Raw genomic sequence first — 12,423 nt, forward strand, 5'->3', positions numbered from 1 at the left:
AGACACTTGTCTTTTTTTTTTTATAAACTAAAATAACTGTATTGGCGTGAAGCCTGTTGTTCCTACAAGTATGAAAGTGCTGACTCAGCAACCTGCCGAGTAACTTGGTGTCTGTTAATGTAGTGTGGTGCCAGGTGACCTATGCATATATCACGAGTGCCAAGACTTAAAGTGGGGAAATATATTTTTACCCAACCGTTGTTCTGTGTGCCCGTTTGTGAGTTCTTTCCAGTCCCTGCCTGATATGCCTATGTATACATACACATGTGCTTATTACGTCACATAAAGAAATGGGGATGGCGGCTGTCTCCTGCTCTCTTACTTTGTGTGCTGGACTTCAATGTTGCTGGTTGGCCCGGCTTCTCCGAGACACTTGCCCTGTGGTGTTCCGTGGCTCACACATTTCCTGCCACCACACTCGTTCTCTGTCCCAGTACATTGATGACCCTCAGCGTCCAGCAGAGGCATCTTCCCCTTGCTGAGTGTTCACATTGCTAGTCCTCCTACTCCTCCCCAAACAGTGCTTGATGACACTGGCCCTTTAACTGACAGACTGCTACTTTCACCGCTGGTTGTAGAGAAGTGGTTTTTTTTTTTTTTTTTCCGCTTTAAGAATCAATTTGAACCTGAACCTTTCTTTTTTCTCTTCTGTAGCTTCTTCTTTATGTAGCCATCCCGTTGACAAGCCCTACTCTCTCTTAATGGACAGCATTAGAAGAGCGGGAGCTGTCTGTCCACTCGAGTTGGGGAAGAGTTACCTCATCTCCACCATCGCCTCCCATTCTTTAAAGTCTGGGTCAAATATTGCACTGCTGTAACTGTCAATGTCTGTTTACAAACCACCACCCTCAGTGGCTACCGAAGTGACTTCAACTACCAAAAATAATAATGATAATATTAATGAAAAGAGTGGAATAGAAAACTTAGGTCCAAACCTGGGATTTAGGGTTGGAATCCTGTGGCTTAGCTGCTGTTTTCTTGAACCTCCTGATCTAAGACCTTAAGGATGGAGGAGAGCCTGTGCCTCATGTGAGGTTGTCATCACCTGTGGGGCAAACGTAGCCCGTGCTACTCCTGGTCTCGATCCTATGGGCAACTCTCACCAACCCCATCAGGATCCTCAGCTGTCAGCAGGTCATCAGAGTGGGCCAACCCTTGGGGCCTTGTGTTGGTTTTGTGGGTTGTTCTGGTGTGGGATTTAAAAAAAAAAAAAAAAATGCTATTGCATGCACAGAGGTGGCTGCAGTTTTCCCTCCAGAACGTCCTATTGATACGGTGTTTTTATTTTTCAGCTGATCATCTGCCTCTTGAAAGAAAGAAGTGGGCATCCTACCTTTAAATTCAGGAACCATTTTTTTAATTTGACTCTGTTACCTGCATCCCTTACAGAAGTTGTTTGGGGAGGGGGTTCTGTTCGTTTTGGGGGCGGGGGATTCCAACTAGCCACTCCTGCATTTTGTATTTGTTATTCAAACTTTTGGTATCAAAAACCATGCCAATCCTAAGTTCACTTCAAGGGAGAATTCTGTTTAATATGTTCTTATCTTAGATGCAATTTGAAAATGTCCCTTTTTGTTACTAGAGTTTTGATCTACTAGTCTTAATTTTATGTTTGAATTGTGCCAGTGTTGGGTAAATGACTTTTCTGCCTTTGGGGCTCAATTTATATTTAAAGATATCTTAAAATACTGTCTGGCCCATCCCTGCCTTTGAATTTGTTGTGAAGCTCTGCTTTACCTCCTGTCCACTTTTTCTTTTCTTTTCCTTTTTAAACCACAAAAACGAACACTAAACTGTACACACCCTTCCCAGGTCACTGCTGTGGTAACAAAGGTTCAATTCATATCTTCTCAGATGGACTCAGGGCTCTCTCCACAGTGTCAGCAAAAGGCCTGCTAGGAATCAAAGCATTTGCATCAGAAAACTTAGAATCCACCCACATCTAGAAACACTTGTGCCAGCTGAGTTAGCTTGTGTTTTCCAAAGCTGCCCGCATCTATGCCGAGTCAGGCTCATTTAAATAATATTCACCTCTCAGACAAAAGACAACTTCCAGATCCCTATTGATCTAATCCAACCATCCAAATTCCCATCAGCAAAGAATGGTTGAAGTTCCCTTCTAAATTCACTACTTGTCTACAGCATTGTTTGCATCTTAAAATCCTTTCATCTCCACGGGAGGTTCGAATTGCATTTGGCCAGAAGCCTTTGGGGCGGTGCCCTCTGTGAGAAGGGTACAGTGTTTCTGTGGGCCGGTGAAGACACAGTAGTTCTTATTCTCAGGAAGAGGTCCCTTAGAGCACCTGGATGAGTTTGTTAGCAAGCAGCTTCTTACTAGAAAGTATTTCTAAATGTAAGTAAAGGCAGTTTCACTGGAACTACTAAGCTGCCCAAATGCCCCTTCACCGTATGCAATGGTAGAAACTCAGTGCTGTGACTAATGGACAGGGCGTGGATACCAACTCTGATGCCAGCATATAGCGGTGCTATGTTAAACATGAGGTCATGTTGAAACCACTAAGTATAATTTACTTCATTTTTAACTTAAAATCATTAATATCAATTTTGTACTATCATTTCACTTGTTTCAAAATGCATTTTGTTTCAGGTGATAGTTGAGTAATGTTTAAAAATCAGGTCAGGTGGCAGGATTTTGCCTAAGGAGAGTGTGTAGTTTCCTTGTTCTTCTCTTCATTCTAAGATCTAGGTGAGAAGTGAGAGGGTTCCAAGCAAGCTAGCCTCCATTAGTGACCACAGAGAACCTCGCTGTGGACATCACTGGCCAAGCACCTTGTGTCCTGTCTCCTAAGACTGACTGCCATTGACTTGGCATTTTGTTTCACATGACTCCTTTTTCAGATGTTGACAAAGCCGTGGGTCCTCAGGGCCTCCTGTGGAATTATGCTGAGGACAATCACCAGCAATAAAAAGTGCATTCATTGGCTTACCCTCATCTACACTGTGGGAAAGACTTGAGCCACAGAACCTGTTTTTGCAGGCCTTTTTATTTTTCCCCCAAACTTAAAAAAAAAATTATTGAGTTTCAAATACTTGCCTATCCAAGTATAGTCTAGCTGTCTACTTGAGAGCAGCATAATCCATTATGAAAGAGAAATACATCCTGGATTAGTATATGCTAAGATGGGTGATTTACAAAAAGTTAAAAAAACACCGCCCCCTGCCCAAACCAAAGCCCACGTGTCATTATGTTTGACCAAACATCCAAGCATTTCACCATCAATGGTACCTTATCATTGACTTTCTTCATTGTTTTTTTTTTGTTCACCATTGGAAATGATTGCAGGATGTTTCTGGACATCTAAGAAATACACAATGTGACTGTATTTAATGACCTACACAAAACATGGCATCCTTCTGCCATGGAGACCAACAGGGCACTGTCTCTTCAAAGATCCTTGTGCTTGAATGCTTCTAGTGATACCTAGTCCTCATGACTTTCCACGTCAGTAGCTAGCAAGCAACTGTCAATACCCACACTAGTGAAAGGGATGGATGTATGGTCATCTGAGCCTAAGTGCCCATTCCCTTCCTCTCCAGCCTCACTGGTAACTCTGTATGCAATCTGCTGGATGTCTGCCGAACATGACAGGAGATGCAGAAACTCCATGTCTGCTTCACTGTTGGTGGAGCCTTTCAGTCTGCCTTGGGAACTTAAAATTGTGGCTCCCAAATGGAACAGAGGCTATTACCATGAGCTTGTCCCTTTCCCACAAAGCACAACTTAATGTATGAGAGGAATTGAGTACATTCCATTAAAAGCTGGGCTGCACGCAGTTTCTCTGCAGAGTTGCAGGGACAGCATTCCCAGCTGTCTGCATCCACTTTCCCCCTTTCCAGTCCTTTATTCTGTGCCATGTGGCCATGAGCATTAGGGACACGGGCACACTCTTACTTATACTTGCCCTCTGTTCCTCCTGGGCACACCAAGTATAGAACAGAGGGAAGTGGTGCCGTGTCTCTTACTAGGCTATCGAAGATCAATCCGATTCTGAACACCAATAGGGCCCCATTCTCCCACAAGCTTGTCTCAATGGCTGCTTGCTACTGGTTTTCATTCTGGAGTGTCCTCTCAAAGCAAGCTGTTCCCACTAAATGAACAGCAGGTTTGCTGTGCAGAGGAGTTAGCTTTCTTCTGTAGGCGACATGTAACAGTAGGCTGGAACAGTCTGGCATTTGATAGGCTATGAAGGTTATACCGAGTCAAGGTAAGAGTTGTTCTTTTTACCCTTAACCCCAAAGCTTCTACAGCAATAAAACATTCTTGGTTACCTTGGTGGAAGAGTAAGAGAGCCAGCCCAAGCAGTTATCCCTGCTCTACTCCTCCATCGGTATATCCAAAAGGCCACAAAACCAAATCTAACTGGAATAGAAAATTTCCAGTCTAATTCCTTAATGACGTTTGTGTTACATCTCTCATGTCCTAATGGCTGGTTAAGTCCAACCGACAGCAGCAACATTCTGGGCTAGGGCCACCTTCACACCCTTTCAGTTCTATTTTTTTCTAGCCTCCTTTGTGGGACTACATACAACTCACTCAGCAGGGATACACACACACACCACAAAATGGAGTAAAATTGTAACCACAAAGCACACAGATTTACCTGTGTAGTAACAGTCAACCCAGACAGCTCAGTTCACCACGAAGCTGAAGAGATGTTATTTTTCTTTTCCTGGGAACACCACCAGAAAACCAAAGCACTATTTAGTAATGGGCATAGAAGACCTCATTAACATAGTTTAAAAGTTCAAGAATTTAGGAGCTTTCAGAAGTTGTGAGATGACTTTGAAGATTAACATCATTCAGAAAACATCCTTCATATGTATTATGATCTGAGGATATTTACCCCTCAGGATGCTGGTGAGAACATTTGGTACAGTACCTTTCCTTTCCCCTGGAAAGCACACTGAAGAAACAACATCTTAACCACAGTTTTCTTCTCGAGGCTGGGATGTTTTAGGGCAGGCAAGCAGTAAAGTGTTAGCCTATAGGTTCTCATCAGCTTACCTCAGTGCCAACCATGGTACCAGGAGCACTCTAACAAAACCTCTTACCTTTCAGTAGGGGATATGGACGACTTAGCACCAGTTCCCCTTCCTCTGGTTCTTGTTTACCAATAACCAACTTGCCCAGCTTTCAGAAGATGAAGAACTTCTCATTTCACTTGTGAATACATCATAGTCCTGTTTTTTGTTTGTTTGTTTTGTTTTTGGTAGATTATTTACTAAGCCCATCCTTTGAACTTTCTGGAGAACCCAAGAATGATGCATCTTTTAACCACCAGGAGGCAACAATTACCCCAAGGAACTAAGTGAACAGCAGGAATACTCTTCACCAAGGCTCTAGTGTTCAGTGTTTGCTATTTCTGTCTCAGGCTGGACTTGAAGAGTGGGTTTTGAGGCATGCCGAGGGCTGATATTCACTAGGTTTAGCTGAAAGGACAGCAGCTCTTAAGTATTAATTACCACTGACCCAAACCAAGAATCCCCGTCAGGGTCCCATGAGAATACCCCAAACATACTGTTTTAAAGTTTTTGTTATTTTTATTTATGTAGGTGCCTTGCTTGCATGTATGTATAGGCCTACTGAAGCGATGGTACTGGGGTTTCTGGAATTGGAATCACAGTTGGTTGTGAACCACCATGTCGGTGCTGGGATTTGAACCAGCCTCACTCTAGAGGTCTCTGGATGACCCAGGTTCAACTACTGCCTAGACTTCCTGGGCTAAAGCAGTCAATTCTTGTCTTAGCCTCTTGAGTAGCTAGGACCAGAGGCATGCCAGCACCAGTTCACCGTCAGCATTAAGGAATCTCAAGACGGAGCAGCTAAAGTCCTGTTGTCTCCCACTTCTGCAGTCTGCAGCATCTGTATTATCTATTAGATGTTCATCTAAGTGAGCATGTGGGTTTGTGTGTGTGCGGTGTCCCATTCATACCGTACACATTATGAACACATTGAACTGTGAACCCAAAGCTCCCATAATTTAATGTCAAGAAAGATAATCAGGACATGTGATTTCATAAAAATACCTATCTGTGTGAGACCAATCCTTTGCATACAAACCCTTTGTTCATGTCTCTCCCAACCCCCATCCTTGCACACTTAATGCTTACGCCAATTGGATTTTCAAGGTCATAGAAATGAAGTCTTCTACAACTTTCTAGTGTTAGATATTGAGCTAAGAATACTCTTGCTGTTAAACTTAAAATCAATGGGCTAAAAATAAAACTCCTTATCTGTAAGCTAGAGCCTGCCCTCCCTCATAAGCAATCCCAGTTGGTCTCTAGCCCACAAGGAAGAAAATACTACAAATGTGAAATTTGCAGTCAACCCCCTCCACCTATTTTTACTTTTTTTTTTAAAGATTCTATATGCATTCTTTTTTGTTTGGTTGTTTTTCAAGTCAGGGTTTCTCTGTGTAGTCCTGGCTGTCCTGGAACTAGAAATCTGCCTGCCTCTGCCTCCTGAGTGTTAGGATTAAAGGCGTGAGCCACCACTGCCTGGCTTCAACATGCATTCTGAATAAAAGCCCTAGAACAAGTAGGACTGTAGGAAACATATTCCAACATAATAAAGGTTATGTATGACAAACTCATGGCCAATATCCTAGATGAATAAAACCATTAATAAGCCCCATGAAAGTCAGAAATGGGAGAGGACTGCCCAAGCCCCTCCGTCTTTTACAATACAGTCAAGAAGCTCGTGCTTAGGCTTCTCGCTGGTTTCCTTAGTTGAAAACAAAGTGTCCAAGAAGTCAGAAACCATACCTTCTCATCAGCAGAACAAACCAACAAAAAACTCTTACAGAAACCAAGGTTAAGGACAACATTTTATTGCTACCAGAGGCTTTATCAGCAGTCCATGGTTCCGACTGCAGTGCCTTCAGACTGAAGGGAGCTCAGGGTCCAGAAGTTACTCAGAGAGAAACAAGGGAATAACTCCTTATCAAGAAAATCCTAATGGCATAATATAAAACTAGGGTACTGAATTAAATTATAAGTTACAGACTCAAATCAGGGCTGCCCCAATATCTAGACAGTTGCTTCTACTGATTATAAATGAGCAAGAACAGATCAGTTACAAAAACCTATGTGTATGTTACATACATGTTTCTTTGGTGAGCACCTGGATATATTAACTTTATCAGAAATTCTTTTATATAAATGTCAAAAATGCTTAAAATGTCCTAATTACATGCCATTTTTTAAGCTTCAAGATAAACAAAAAAAGGACAATAATAATTTTAAACTAAAAACTGAAATAAGACACACAAAAAGAGAACTTTTCCTACTGCCACTGATTCATGGGGATAGCTTCAAAGTGCCCTTTTCAAACTAACATACTTGAACTATGGATTAAACATGGCTGCCACACAAAAATAATTATTACTTACTGAATTACTTTAAAAGAAAAGGTGGGTGGTACTCGAGTGAAGTCAGAATACATAGATCAACAAGCACACAACTTAGTTAAGTATTCAACCGAGGCAAGAAAAGGCAAGAGGAAAATAAGGACACTGGAACAAGGTTCCTAGCTGTGAGTTTGCAACTTTCCACTAAACATTTTTTTTTTTTTTTGACATGGGGCAAACTTATTTTAACAATGGTGGAACTGACATAGTACAAAGAACTTTTGCTTTGCTTTTAAATATATTTTGGATCTTGAGTCTATAAATATATGCCTTTATATTAAATTATGTTGAATTTTTAAGTAACGGCACGAAAGAATAAGAGTTTTTCTTTTCTCCTGGCTCACTTCAATCAGTCTGATAAAGCACATGCCCTTCTCTACAGCCTTTCCTGGTTTTCTAGTCTCACCGAGTAGTCAGCCTTAGTGTGCACTGGAAGGTGACACCTGAAACTACATGACAGAAACAGGCTGCAAAGGTGGACAGGGGGAAGCATGGCCCTCTTGCCTCGATAAATCAGTACCACATACAGAAGCCACATTCTCAGAACCATTATCTTCATTATAGAGCCGCTTGATCCCATCGTAGAAGTCATCCACCTCCATCTCCTCCACTTTCCGTTTAGCAGAGGTATGCTTGCACCCACTGGCAGCGGGGAGATGAAGGTGGAAGGCTGCTGGACCTCGGACTGGCACTTCTGGCTTGCTGCTGTCCTTGGAGAAATCTGGGCCTGAGACAGAGGAGGGATGTAATTTGAATGCTCCTTTGTCACAGGTTACCAGGGTGTGCTTGAGGGGACGGTAGACATAAACGGAATTTAGAGGCAGGGAAGACTGCAGGGCAGAAAGGTGATATGCCACCAGCTCCCGACAGTGGATCAACTGGGAGCTGTCCATCTGGATCAAGGAAAGAAACAAAACCACACTGGTCAGTAACATGGCCCACTGTTCCCTTTACTGCCTCTGTCCCTCACCCTGGACCCTCTTCTCCCTTCAGCTTTCTTTCCTCCTCCACCCCACTCATTGATTATTCTACCTATTGAACCTTCATCTGAAATATGTGCACATGCTTGTGCTTCCAACATAAATCTGCATTTGTGTGTGAGCACTCACATGAAGGCAGAACCTGTCTTTGTCCACTGTTATATTAGCACTGTCTGCTTCTGTCTATGCCTCCTGTCTGTAAGTCCCTACTCTCTTGGCCTCTTCTAACTTCTCCAGTGAAGGCCAAAAATCGAGAAAGGCACAGAATAGTCATCAACAATTTAAGGAAGAGTCAAAAGCAATGGAAAACATTAAACTAGGGATGATGGGGAAGCTTGCTTAGCTAATTTTAAAGTATCACGTTACAAAACAATTGCAAATGTTAAGCAAGCATTCTTTTGTAGAAAATTGTTAACAAAACTACATAGTTTGGGAATTGGTATTTTTTCCTTATCCTTTGGAATAGTTCAGGTATTAATCCATTCTGGAGTAACACACATTTGACCCCCTCAATCTCTTGAACCATTTCCATGGTCATATGTTTCTGTTTCAACATGCCCTCAGTTAAGCAAACAATCACAACCATCTATTTAACAAATCTAGTCTTGCATCTGCTGACTTCAAGACTCAAGGCACTATGTCTTAGCCATTGCTTTCATTCTCTGTGGGTCACAACCCTTTGGGGGTTGGGTCCTTTCATAAGGGTTGCCTAAAACCATTAGAAAACACAAGTTTACATTACAGTTCATAACAATAGCAAAATTACAGCTTTGAAGTAGCAATGAAAATAATTTTATGGTTGGGTCACAACATGATAAATTTTATTAAAGGGTTGTATGTAGCATTACAAAGCATTTGAAAACCACTGCTTTATATCAAATATTAATAACTACAGTGAAAGGCCTTCAAAGTTTTGCCTAGCGGGTGTGTCTGCCTTACTTTTGACTTGTAGCACTGATTGACCTTCTCTGTCACTATCCACTTCTCTTCTAGTCAACATTTCAGCAGCATGGCAGTGTCTTCAGAGTAAGCCAAATACTCTGGTGTAATACACTCAAGGCTCTCTATAACTTTCATAACTGTACTTCCCAGTGTATCCCATATCCCACACTGACAGTTTACATTCCTGGCACAGACCTAGTCTACATAATACTCACTGGCCCCTCTGCCACTTTCTCTTGCTTACCTGCCTCTGCATGCTCAAACTGTTGCCCTTTCCCTCCAGGATGTTTCCGTTGGCCACGGAAGCACAAGAAAGTACTTTTCCCTATTGTGTACTCTTTAGACGTTACCTTTCCGCACCTTTCTGTTTCTAGCTGGGAGCTCAGGCTGGTTTTCATTCTTGGCCCTTGCACCTCAGCCTCCCAGGTGCTGGCATTAAGGGTGTGTACCATCACACCAAGCTCATTTTGGACATTTCTTACCCACATTTTACCCATCACACAGACTGCAGTCCACAGCAGAACTATTTGTAATACTATGGGGAAATAAGTACCACTCTACAAGAACACATTTTTGCCACATAATTAGCTCATCTCTAAATGTATTCACTATGTTGATCAGGAAAGAATCAATGGGAAAAACATAAATGTATAGTTACGTGAAACTATCAGAATACTTAAATGAAGAATTTGGCATCCACCATTTCCCCCTTTTTAAAATACTTTAGAAGACACTACGGTAGTAAGACATCAAGTATCAGAATTTATTTTCCTTGAAAAGCCATTTTAATAGTCCCTAATTTTGTGTGTGCATGCATTCATGCATGCTTATGATGTATGAGTGAACACGTGTGCCATAGCACACACATGGAGGTTAGAGGACACATACCCCTTCCACTTTACAGGGGTTGTAGGAATTGAACTCAGGTGGCTAGGTGTGATGTGGACTAGATCTAATTATTAGCCCAGTGATGAAGACTCCTGCTAAATCTATAATATGTAAGAAGTAGGGTTTCCAATATTTCAAGCAAAATACAAAAGAGAACCAATAAACAGAGAAAAGGCTTTGAAGACATCTGGCATCCAAGAAGAGGAAAAGTGCCACAAAGGTTTTAAACCCTTGTTCACTGGCCATGACCCTGAACATGCATTTAACAGGAATACTCACTATGATCTCTGACAGTGAAAAGAGAAATGAGGGTTATTACCTGGAGGTGAAGACTATCAAAAAATAGCCAGGCGTTATAAAATATTACACACACACACACACACACACACACACACACACACACACACACACGCACACGCACAATCTATCTAAACTCTACTTTCCATTGGGGTTTCAAAACAAAGTCTGTCCAAAATCCTAATCTAATACAATATGAACTTGACCTTGTAAAGTAACAAGCCATCCTCAGCCTGCTGCTTCTGTAGTAAAGTGCACTTGTTTAGGTGCATACACTACAATAACCAACTCTAGATGCAGACAAGTCCTTGATCTTGCGCTTAAAATTTAAGCATTTTAAATGAACCTTTTTTTTTTTTTTGGTTTATTTACTTATTTACTTATCTCATTTATTATGAGAATCAAGAGAACTTTACTGGCCATCCTTATAACTATCTTGCCCAAATTTCAATATGGCAAATCATCGCTAAGTGATCTTATCAAAAACAGCAACAAAAAGTTGCTAACCATTTAGCTGACCAGGAGAATGTGTCAAGCAGCAATAAAATAAGGCCATATATAGATTCCCAATGAAGAGGGAGAGCAGAATGACATGATACACGCAACAGATCCCAGAGGGCCCACATATGGTAAGCAGTGTAAAATCCTGAAAATACCTGTTAGAATATTAGGCACCTTTCAAGGGTAACCAAGAGTCCATGGTAAGAGGGTATGTATTTTAATTCTCTATTTTAGTTTTATTTAAGAACATCTACTTTGACCACTGACTAGCAGGCAGCTAGTAAGACCACAATAGAATCTATACCCTGACAATCAGGGTGGGTCTCTACAGGTAAGAAAGCAAAGGACATGAACATAGCCATATAAATAAACTCCAGGAAGGGAGGAGGGGTAAAGAGAAAGGTGCAGCCGTCCTCCTGTGGAGATCAACAGTGGCACAGAAGAACTGGCATAGGCTGGGTAGGAAAGCTCTCAAACCAGAGAATATGTCCCAAGTCCAAAAGATGCACAGGCAGAGCTAAGACAGAACAAAATGCATCAAGAATGGGGTGTAACTCAATGGTACAAAACTTGCTTACCATGTGTGGAGCCCTAGGTTTGATCCCTAGCACCAGGGGCAGCAGGAGGGGGCAATACTGGTGTGATCTGATACAAAGCTTCTGATACTAGAACCCACCCCAAGTCTAGGTCTTGCCATGGGTCTACTTATAAAGAAACAAGACCTTATATTCTGATCTAAATCAACACAGGTGAGCCTAGCAAGGACAGGAACTATGCCCAGAAGAACTAGCAGCTACCCTTGGGTCCCAAAGATTGCTCCCCATGCTTGCATATAAGAACTTCACCCACCAATCCAATTCTCCAGCCTGCTCTAGACTCTCTGTATGTGTGTTATCAAAAAGAGAAGGGTTGGAGATGGCTCTGTGGGTAAGAGCACAAACTGCTCTTGCAGAGGACTCAAGTTCAAATCCTAGCACCCACACCAGGTAGCTCACAACATATACAGAGTAATCAAACTACCACTGACTCCTTCTAGTCTTCACAACCAAGGAGTTCTGTGTCACTCTAATGAACTCTCAAATCCCCTAGACTGAAACTGTAATTCATGAGTAAAATGATTTCTAAGATCCTGTACAGCTAAGGAAAAAATAAAATTAAACGAAGAATTTCTCTGAGCATCAGAATGTATACAAAGAAAATCAACTCCTAGAGCTGTGCAGTAGAGAAGGGAAAGAAAAGTCAGGCTGGTGAGATGGCTCAGTGGGTAAGAGCACCTGACTGCTCTTTTGAAGGTCCAGAGTTCAAATCCCAGCAACCACATGGTGGCTCACAACCATCCGTAACAAGATCTGACGCCCTCTTCTGGAGTGTCTGAAGACAGCTAC

General features: G+C 41.9%; 2 protein-coding genes across 5 annotated transcripts in view; one reads left to right on the forward strand and one right to left on the reverse strand.

The window, feature by feature from the left end:
* Septin11 (septin 11) overlaps window positions 1-6,842 on the forward strand; it is an 89,189-nt gene extending 82,347 nt beyond the window's left edge. Inside the window, exon 10 of one of the 2 annotated variants that reach the window (XM_029545152.1) lies at window positions 1,293-6,842. In XM_029545152.1, coding sequence (XP_029401012.1) covers window positions 1,293-1,296 — 4 coding nt within the window. In that variant the 3' untranslated portion in view covers window positions 1,297-6,842. The other variant, XM_029545151.1, reaches the window with a different exon arrangement.
* Ccni (cyclin I) overlaps window positions 6,836-12,423 on the reverse strand; it is a 25,153-nt gene continuing 19,565 nt past the window's right edge. For 2 of the 3 annotated variants that reach the window (XM_021210972.2, XM_021210971.2), the window contains one exon: window positions 6,836-8,323. In XM_021210972.2, coding sequence (XP_021066631.1) covers window positions 7,880-8,323 — 444 coding nt within the window. In that variant the 3' untranslated portion in view covers window positions 6,836-7,879. The remainder of the gene's footprint in view (window positions 8,324-12,423) is intronic. The other variant, XM_029545153.1, reaches the window with a different exon arrangement.

The sequence above is a fragment of the Mus pahari genome, chromosome 13 (assembly GCF_900095145.1).
Source record: "Mus pahari chromosome 13, PAHARI_EIJ_v1.1, whole genome shotgun sequence".
In the NCBI taxonomy this organism is placed as follows: domain Eukaryota; kingdom Metazoa; phylum Chordata; class Mammalia; order Rodentia; family Muridae; genus Mus; species Mus pahari.